Raw genomic sequence first — 10,730 nt, forward strand, 5'->3', positions numbered from 1 at the left:
ATATACTATATTGGACTGTTGTATTCAGGGTAAATTGCCGTGTTGGCACTTTACGATAAATAAGTGGGTTTTGGGTTACAGTTTGGGCACTCGGTCTTAAAAAGGTTCACCATCACTGCCCTAGGAACTGTCCAAAGCTTTGAAGGAACTTCAGGAGATCTGAATACTTGGTGTGGGATTATCTCACAGAATTCCAGCAATTGAATGCTCTGGTCCAGGGGTGGATTAGCAATAGGCCTTTTAAGGTAACTTCCTGAGGGGCCGATGACAAGGAGGCCACCAGAGCCACCAGAAACCTTCTCATGTCCACTGTCTGGGTACAGAAGGACCTGGTGCTAACAAGTTTTAATTAAAGCTGGAAGTGTCAGGCCCTTATCTACCCAGCTGGCAGCCTGTAATGTCACAAGATTGCCTTACTGAATTCAACTGTATCACCATCCTCAGTAAATGACTCTTTGCCAATCCATTCATTCTAATCGGCCAAAGACCATTGTGCAGGTGGCACAATGGCATCATAGCAACTATTATGTGATGCAGGAAACTCAGCCAGAAGATGACTGGGGCCTGCACCTCATCGCAGATGATGGCCTAGAACAAGTCAGTTGAGTATTTTTTTTTCTTTTCTATGCTATTTGGGAAGAATACTACTAGATACTATAGGGGCATTACTGGGAGCATTTTTATTATTACCGGGGGGACAATAGGCATTTTTAATAATGGAGGCACTATAGGGGACTTGATGACTAACTGGGGGTTCTACTAGAATGCTTTATTTCTACTGAAGCAACTCTGGAGCAGCATTTTACTACTGGGGCTACTATAGGTAGGCATTACTACTGGGGACACTATATGGAAGCACTATAAGGGTTGAAGGCACTCTGCTTAGCGCAATTATTTTGTATGGTACTAAGACTATCTGTATGGCACTATCTTTCCTGCATTATATTGTTTGGGGGCATTTGGGATCACAGCAGGCACATTATTGGTGGTGGCAGCAAGATAAAAGTGTGACGGCACCATTATATGGAATTTGTATTGAGAAGGTGAGGAGGAGGATGAAAAACTAATGAACCTAAGATGACTTTTTGGCAAACTCTGCAGAGATGAGCTGTGACTGGAAAACATTTTCATGGCAATCTGGGCTGAACTGAGAAAATGAGAAAAGAGAACATCTGTAGTCGGAGACGTCACTGAAGATAATAGGCATGTAGTGCTGTATAAGTACTCAAACTGCAACCCAAAACCCACTTTTTTATCGCAAAGTGCCAACACAGCAATTTAACCTGAATACTACAGTCCAGTATATCTTCTATGTACTTTATCATTTAGCTATAATAGCATGGCTACACTCAGTGCGCTGCTCGTGTTGAATGGCAGGAAAAGTCTAAGGCACACCACAGTCCTTTTCCAGGTTTCCGGTGCCCACAGAGAGGGCTCTGAGTCCCGCCAGCTTCTGGGGAGGTATTTGGTTCTGCTAGTGCAGTATTTTGTGCCACAATATGTGCTGGGGTGGTATTTTGTGTGGCACTGTGGTATTTGGTTCCGCTGAGGCAGCATATTGTACTCCCACTGTGGTGTTTGGTTCTGCACGGGTGGTGGTTAGTGCCGCACTATAGTATTTGGTTCTGCTGTGGCAGTATTTTCTGCAGCACTGTGGTATTTTGTTCTGCTGGGGCCGTATTTTGAGCTGCACTATGGTATTTGATTCTGCTTGGGCAGTATTTTGTTCTGTACTATGATATCGCTCACCATGCCTATTTTTTTGGGCCTGTCTTCTGCCAATCTGGACCAACCTCCAACATGGAGCCACTTTTAGTTTTTTTCCAGGGCTACTTTAAGTTCCCACTCTGCCCCGCTCTGATCAGATTATGATCGGCGTGCTACATCATGGTAGCTGGTAATGACACGATATCTATTAAAATCTAGTAAAACATAGAAGAGTATGTGTGGGATTTGTACTTACGTCTTAGTATCTCCCTTTGCTTCCTGACATACCAGGTATATAGAGCAGCACGTTTTTGAGTTTTCATTGGTGTTCCTTTGTTGAGATGTTGGGAAAGATGTGATTGGTTCAGTCCAGTAATATCAACCACTTCTCTTTGGGGAATGTTATGTTGCTGCATATATCCTTTAATCATCTTTGCAGCTCTCCATGGATCTTCACTGAAAGAAAATAGGCAATGTTAAGTAAATATATCTGGTGACACAAACATGACAAGGACAATCAAGAAAAAAATGAATCATCCGCAAAACCTTTTCTAACCATATTTGCAAACTTGTCAATGCTTTGCATCTTTGAGTCCATGATTCTCATGTATTTTGCCACAGACATTCCAGCATCAGTTTCTGTTTCATATAATGTAATTGACTTTCCAGCAATTAGGCTTGGCATATGTCAAGTCTTCAGTAGATAAATGAGAGATCACACACTATAGACCAATTATTGTACACTACAGAAAGAGTCAACTTTACTACTCCATAAAACCTTGAAATAGTCAAGAGGTCCTGTATTGCCCAGTTATACCACTGAAAAGCTGGGTATACAGCTTAGATAAATGTCAACTGGACCCCTGATTTCAGTCAGACCATCTAATGTGCATAGGGAAGTCTCGACTTTCCCTCGAATGAATCCCCTGGATTCCTTTGTCCGTCATAAGAGATAAGCTGCTGCCAGATGTGTCTTGCAGTGGCTTTCTTCTGTCTCCCATTCAAAACACATGTACAGTCGGCTCAGAACATACATAGGCTTGGCTCAGGCATTGGCAGGTCGTTGGGATCCCGGATCCCGCCACAGCCATCGCTACATGCCCCTCTTGTGCAGATCACAAAATTTGACGATGGAGAATGCAGCTAATAGCAGGTCACCTTCCCCCTTGCATCGCGGCCTACTATTGGGGTGCACCCCCCTATTGCTGGAAGTTGTGATCTGCACGAAAGGGAGATGCAGTGATGGCCATGGAGGACTCTGGCATGACACAGGCATCAGGGACCAAGTAAGTATTGTCTGTGTGATGGGCCTGGGCACTGTGGGGGTTACAGCTTTGGATAACCCCTTTAAAGATTTTATTTTATTTTTTTAAAACACTGCCATTTTATAGGCAGTGTTTTTGGAAAACCTGAAAGTAGATTTAAATGAACAGGAGTTAAAGACTTCCATTTCTCCATCTTAGGCTACTTTCACACTAGCGTTCTGCTGTCCGCTCGTGAGCTCCGTTTGAAGGGGCTCACGAGCGGAGCAGAACGCTTCCGTCCAGCCCTGATGCAGTCTGAATGGATGCGGATCCGCTCAGACTGCATCAGTCTGGCGGCGTTCAGCCTCCGCTCCGCTCGCCTCCGCACGGCCAGGCGGACAGCTGAACGCTGCTTGCAGCGTTCGGGTGTCCGCCTGGCCGTGCGGAGGCGTGCGGATCCATCCAGACTTACAATGTAAGTCAATGGGAACGGATCCGCTTGAAGATGACACCATATGGCTCAATCTTCAAGCGGATCCGTCCCCCATTGACTTTACATTGAAAGTCTGAACGGATCCGCTCAGGCTACTTTCGCACTTAGAAATTTTTCTAAGTTATTAATGCAGACGGATCCGTACTGAACGGAGCCTCCGTCTGCATTAATATGATCCGTTCTGAACGGATCCGATCAAGCGCAAGTGTGAAAGTAGCCTTACTAATCCACCTCCGGCTTTAGCTAAAAAAAAAAAAAAACACCTGCATCAAAAACGACAGTAGCATTTTTCCCACATTTACTAATGAGACTGCTCCTAGATTTTGGAGTAAATTGTGCCAAAAATAGGCACAATTTGGCACATCTGGTTTTAGAGAAAGTTTCTGCACCTAGTCCAAAAAGGAGTGTGGCATGACAAAAGAAATATGGCTTTGCATGAATGGGATGTGGCCTAATATGCAACATTTTGCACATTTTGCACTGAGAGTTAGTATAGAGATATGGCCCTGGAAAAAAATTCTAAAAGTGGCCCCATGTTGTAGGCAGGGCAACACAAATAGACAGGGGTCAGCAATAGCATAGTGCAAAATACTGTCCCATCAGAACCATATAGCACAGTGTAGCACAATATCAAAAGCTGTCCCTCTGTGGTAGCCATCAATAAATCTAATTTTCTAGCCACCTCCAGTTCTCTCTGATTAGGATATGGAGCAGTGGGCTTAAAGAGGACCTTTCACCAGAGGAAAGCCTCTAAACTAACTATACAGAGGTGTAGAGCGGCGCCCAGGGATCCCCCTGCACTTACTGTTATCCCCGGGCACCGCTCCGTTCGCCCGGTACAGCCTCCGGTATGTAAGGAGTTAGGCTCCACCCATTTGATCCTGCCGGCGTCTTCTTCTCCTATGCTGTAGCGCTGCCATTGGCTATGAGCTGAGCGCTGCCATTGGCCAGCGCTACAGCATAGGAGAAGAAGACGCCGGCAGGATCAAATGGGTGGAGCCTAACTCCTTACATACCGGAGGCTGTACCGGGCGAACGGAGCGGCGCCCGGGGATAACAGTAAGTGCAGGGGGATCCCTGGGCGCCGCTCTACACCTCTGTATAGTTAGTTTAGAGGCTTTCCTCTGGTGAAAGGTCCTCTTTAAGAGGTGACATGTGGTCCACAGCAGTTGAATTCAGGAGGGCATCTGCAGTCACTGGCCGGGTACATGAGTACCTGATTGTCCCTGAGAGCTCATTATGTACCTCGCCTGGCATCGGCCCACCAGGAAATTTCCCTGTAAGGTCTATGGCCAATCCGCCCCTGGTATAGAGTCAGAAAAAAGTGTCTAGCCTTGCACCAGTTTTATCATCCATCCTGAGCCACCATAATATATCTATAAAGTAGGCACTGCAGGCTTCATAGGGAAGGAATACATATTCCAAGCTTAGCAGGAAGTACTGAATATGACCAGCTCTACAGGAGCCTGTGACATAAAAAAAAAAAAAATGCAATTTTGACTTCTTGCGACTTTGAGTGCAGATCTAGACAGCCTGTCTAAGTTTATGCCATCTAGAGGTTTAGCAAATCAGCCCCAGTGTGTGTGAAACCACACTGAAAGTCTATTAAACCTTGTGCTTTGGAATTATTTCAAGACGTCTATAAAGTGGGTGCTGCAGCCTTCACAAGGAAGGAATGCACGTTCCAAGCTCAGCAATTAAAGAACATAAGTGCTGAATACACCAGTTTATACAGGCTGGTTTTTTAGGCATTCCACTGATATCAGATGAATGAATATTTTGTCAACAGGATAAGAACCAAATAAACCTTTATGAGAAATATACAATTCACGATGCTGCGGCTTTAAGAAATTTCACGTTTTTCCAAATCATTCTGCACTTGATACCCCATGACAACATGAAAAGAGAGGGAAGATTTATCAATTTTAGCAAAATTTGCATCATAACTAAATTTAGAGATAGAGATGAAAGTGGTGAAAGTTGAGACTAAATTTATCAAATGTCATACAGGGCATTATAAATGAGACGCATGCAGATTTGTGACATTTTCATGCCAAATGTGAAATTTTCCAGCATTTGTGACATTTTTAGGCAAGTTTGTGGGAGAAGAGCAGGAAGTACTGAATATGACCAACGGTGCAGGAGCCTGTGATGTTATAACAAAAAGTCTCAAGTACGATTGCTGTGTGCGACTTTTCATTAGTTCACACTTGTATGGTATGCTTACATCACCTATATTTGCACCTTTTCGCTGATAACATTCATAAATCTGAAGGTCCTAACATGACTTTATTAACCACGTCCACTTTTCTCAGCAGATTTCTATTTCGCCATGAATCCTTCTTTATGGAGTGTATACGGACATTGGCATGTGATAAATGTGAAACTAGATGGCTTGTAATTTTGGCACATTTTGAACTACTTTTGGTTCAGATTGATTGGTAAATCTCCCCCACACACTTTAAAATCTTTGCTAATTTATTGAAAAGGAAAAACTAAAATACAGCATTGACATACAGCCATATCTCTTCTGTGGTAGTTACAGGGAAAGAGTTACAACAGAAAGGATCTATGCACTGAGATGTGATAAGAGCTGGAGCAGAGAGCACACACCTATAAAAAAGGACGCACCCACCACGCTTCCAGCCTGAAATAAATCTTGTAGAACAGTTGGAACAATGAATTTGGAGATCTCTGGTTCCATGCGAAGTACAAGAAATGGTTCTAGCTTTGTTAGCAAGAAATTGGCCTGTACTATGTGTCTGACTGAGGAGAGGCTTTTCTCTGTCCACTCTGCCATGAAGCTCCGATTGGTAGAGTGCTGCAGTGGTGGTTGACCTTCTGGAAGTTTCTCCCATCTGCACACCGGGATCTTTGGAGCTCATCCAGAGTGACCACTGGGTTCTTTGCTGTCTTTCTTACTGAGGCATACGTTATTGCTTAGGCTACATTCACACAACAAATTGCGGATTCGCAAAAAAAAAACTGATGACATCCGTATGGCATCGGTTTTTTTTTGTGGATCCATTGTAACAATGCCTATCCTTGTCTGCAAAACGGACAAGAATAGGACATTATTATTTTTTTTTTTTGCGGGGCTACAGAACGGACATACGGATGCGGACAGCACATGGTGTGCTGTCTGCATTATTTACTTACCAATTGAAAAGAATGAGTCTGCATCCTATCCGCAAAAAAAACGGAATGGACACGGGAACACAATACGTTCGTGTGAATGTAGCCTTATCCTCAGGATAGTGGATAAATATTAGATTGGTGGAGATCATACATTCAAGAGAACAGGGTCTCGTACCTCACGGAGACCCCCTGATAATGAATGGAGCAGCCGGTCGGGCATGCGTGATGGCCGCTCTATTCATTTCTATGGGAGTTATGGTGATAACAAAAAGAATGGTGCTCAGCCATTTCCAGAACTCCCATAGAAATTAGCGGAGAGGCCGCATGCATGCCTGACCAGCCCCTCTGTTCATTTTCTCAGGCTCCACGGGGTACAGATCCCACATTTTAGTCCTACAAATCTAATAGTTATCGGAAAAAAAAATTTCCTCACAGAAATGTAAGACTTTTTTGTTTTTGTGCTGCATTCACCACTTCAGAAATCTGGGTAGCAATGTGGTCCTGGTTAGCTAGGCAAAGAGTTTTTTTTTACACATATGATTTTTTTTTTTAAATACAAAAATATTACATAATTTCACTCACTCCAGTTAGGAGTAGCATCTCTAGATATTAAACATATAACATTTTATAAATTTGGAGCCTATTATCATTAAATCCTGCTCATGAAAATCTCACCTTATGGGGGGAGATATATCAAGATGGTGTAAAGTAGAATGGATTGGTTTCTATGGGCAACTAAGCCGCTTCTACTTTACACCAGTTGGATAACTCTTCCCCTATGTTTCTAATCATTTAGGCTACTTTCACACTCGCATTTTGGCTTTCTGTTTGTGAGATCCGTTCAGGGCTCTCACACAGTCCAAAACAGATAAGTTTTGCCCTTATGCATTCTGAATGGAAAAGGATCCGCTCAGAATACATCAGTTTGCCTCCGATCAGTCTCCATTCTGGTCTGGAGGCGGACACCAAAACGCTGCCTGCCTGACGATGCGGAGCCAAATGGATCCGTCCTGGCACACAATGTAAGTCAATGGGGACGGATCCATTTTCTCTGACACAATCTGGCACAATAGAAAACTGATCAGTCTCCCATTGACATCTTGGCTATGTTACAGATAATGCAAACGGATCCATTCATGACGGATGCATGCGGTTGTATTATTGTAACGGATCCGTTTTTGCAGATCCACGACGGATCTGCCCAAAACGCGAGTGTGAAAGTAGCCTAAGTTTGACCATTTCTGTTATTTATGAACAGGGAGAGGCCAACTTTTTGGTAGGTGGTCTCAGTTTTCAGCCATGCACTGTCACATAGACACAAATGTATACCCTGATGAAGTTAATAAAATGCAGATTATTCTTCCAAATACATTTTCAAAATAATCTTTAGGTGTAACTGCCACATTAAAAGCATCTGACAGTAAGGAAAGGGTATTATAAAGATGGAAAATTGCAAAAGATAGTGCTTGTGTATGAGCCCATATTATAACATTTCAATGAGCAAATATTTAAAAAAAAATACGCTTACAGTTCTGAAATCAGGCGAAACAAGGAAACTTCATTATAGAACTGGAACAATTCACAATAAATGATAATTTATTCAAGCAATAGATCATGCAAATCCACTGACAAATGAGTCATTAGCGTAATAAACCATTCATATACAACTCATAGTCACAGCATCCTGAAGAGGCAGGTTACTGCTAGTGACAATGTGTACATTATGACGTCCTGCAATCGTGAGCAGTCATCCAGGCTCAACAAGGGGACATTCCTCATTCATGAGATAATATACATCTACCAGATTATTGATCTTTAGCTACAAAATATATGGATCAAATAATATTCAAGTGACGCAAAGTTATAAAGAACGCTCTGCTAGTCCGGAAAATTATACAGACATTTAAAAAAAACTGTTTTCTACCTTCATGAAAATTGTATAATCTTCATAAGATGTACAAATCATGAAAGCAAAACTTCCTTACAAAACTATTCTTCTACTACTACACTGATACTAGCCAGTATAGCATACAGTATTAGGCTATATTTACATTTGTACAGTAGTTCTGCTTTAAGGGGACGTAATCTGCAAGCAGTATGTTGGAGATCAGAAAACACTGTGCAGACTGATAAATCGTTTTTGTGGGAAAAGATTCCATAAAACTCGTAATTGGTGCATTTAAACTTCTTTCTGAACGTAAGGCCATCACTGACAGCTGTCTATGTATACACACTAAAGGCAATATTGGACTTTCAGGTCCTGATTTTCTTCCACATTCGTGTAATCAGGAACGAGCATGGGTGGTTGTTGTACCATCCATCGGTGCTCGCACTGCCCGAACATTGGGGCGGTATAATACAGCCCTTCCACATAGAACACTATCAATCACTGATAACACCTTCCCTGTGTACAACTGAGATCAGAGACGTCGCTGTATAAACGATACGTTTTACTGAATCTTTTCCCACAAATCTAGATATCAATCCTGCTCTATAACATGCTGCCTGCAGATTGCACTGCATTTTGTGGTGAGGAGGTCCTCTGTCAAATTAGTATTTACAATGGTTAAAAGATGAAAGATCGGAGAAAAAGTTGTTTGTCAAGGTCTGCTTAGTATATAAAAAATACAGGGATTTTTACACCATTTAAATGAATACACACAAGTATTTCTAGTCACATCACCTTAGTAGTTCTTTTCTAAACCCTCCCAGTAATACTAGCATAAATCCAGAGCTAACATTGATACTCATCACCCGGAGAAGTAATGAATATACCAATGGCCCTTGTTTTAAAAAAAAAAAAAGTAAGACCCCAAACTGCTTTGCTTTGCCAAGTGAGGACTTGCTGTTACTTGAGCTAGGCTCTTCACACAGCATGTCTGGTCACACACGTGGCAATATCTCGAAAAGAAACCCAGATAATGTTTAAAATGTCCATACGTTTCTATGGGGCAGAAATTGTATTAACCTGGTATATGTTTGCCAGGCGTACGGTATACAGAAGTGCTAGCATATGTTGCATACATTTTCACGTCTTGTGACATTACATTTTGTATTTTTTTTAAACATATACAGTAGATTTTTACGCAAGATTAAAAATACTATCCATTCTTTTTATTGTAAAAAATATTCCTCTTATCTCACAATTGCCTTGGTCTTTTACTTTTCAAGCTGGTATTTCAGATATAGTAGTATCGTAGTATAAACAATTGTCTAACACTTTTAGGTGATAAGTTCATAACTTAGGATGATGTATGAAACAGCAAGACCGTCATCCCATTCATAAGGCTCCTGATAAGGAATAGTACAAGTCAACTATCCTGAAACTCTTACATTAAATGGTAGCACTTATTGATACTGTCAGGTTTACCAAATATTTTAAATACTACTGGAAGTAACTCCACCCAAAATGCATATTTTCTATGGCGTTGTTATTTTATGGAAATTTGAAAGACCTCATTGAGGGCAGGTACACTCATGTGGTTTATGGCTCGGGCAGAATACTGATGGAGCAGTGACCATGGTTGGGTGACTGAGGTGCGCGCTGTATTGTTAGAATATGTTCAGGCTGCCTCCTCACGTCTCCTTTATACTTGTAGACATAAATTATGGCAAATGCACCTGAACAATATGTGTGGTAACAGCATGACATTTTGGTAGCAGGAAAAAATATTACTGCACAAATTTGTGTTACATCAAATGCAAAGTTGCACAGTAGGTTGGAATTTCTACTAAAACACTAAAATATAGTGTAATAAAGCTTCCCTCCTGTTATAGGCCACATGCAGGCCTCTACAATGATGTACCCAATTTCTCCGAATTCTCTATTGTAGAAAACCTATCATATACATTCATAGAGAAAGTCTGACAACTCAGCTTCTACTACAAAAGGCATTGTTCTCCCCACTCAACATATGGTAAAGTACACAATGGTGGACATCACAAATGATCCTCCTTAGACCTCATGCACACAAACGTATGTTGAATCCGTGTCCGTTCCGTTTTTTTTGCGGAGGTTATACGGAACCATTCATTTCAATGGGTCATCAAAATAAAAAACGGAAGGTACTTTGTGTGCATTTGGTTTCCATATGTCTGTATTTCCGTTCCGCCAGAAAATAGAACATGTCCTATTATTGTCCGCATTA

The 10,730-nt window shown here is 41.8% G+C and overlaps 1 protein-coding gene across 1 annotated transcript in view; it reads right to left on the reverse strand.

Moving 5' to 3' along the window:
- HNF1B (HNF1 homeobox B) overlaps nt 1-10,730 on the reverse strand; it is a 74,100-nt gene that overhangs the window by 60,746 nt on the left and 2,624 nt on the right. Inside the window, exon 2 of the mRNA XM_040424187.1 lies at nt 1,964-2,163. Within this exon, the coding sequence (XP_040280121.1) occupies nt 1,964-2,163 (200 nt within the window). The remainder of the gene's footprint in view (nt 1-1,963; nt 2,164-10,730) is intronic.

Source organism: Bufo bufo, chromosome 3 (assembly GCF_905171765.1).
Source record: "Bufo bufo chromosome 3, aBufBuf1.1, whole genome shotgun sequence".
Classification (NCBI taxonomy): Eukaryota; Metazoa; Chordata; class Amphibia; order Anura; family Bufonidae; genus Bufo; species Bufo bufo.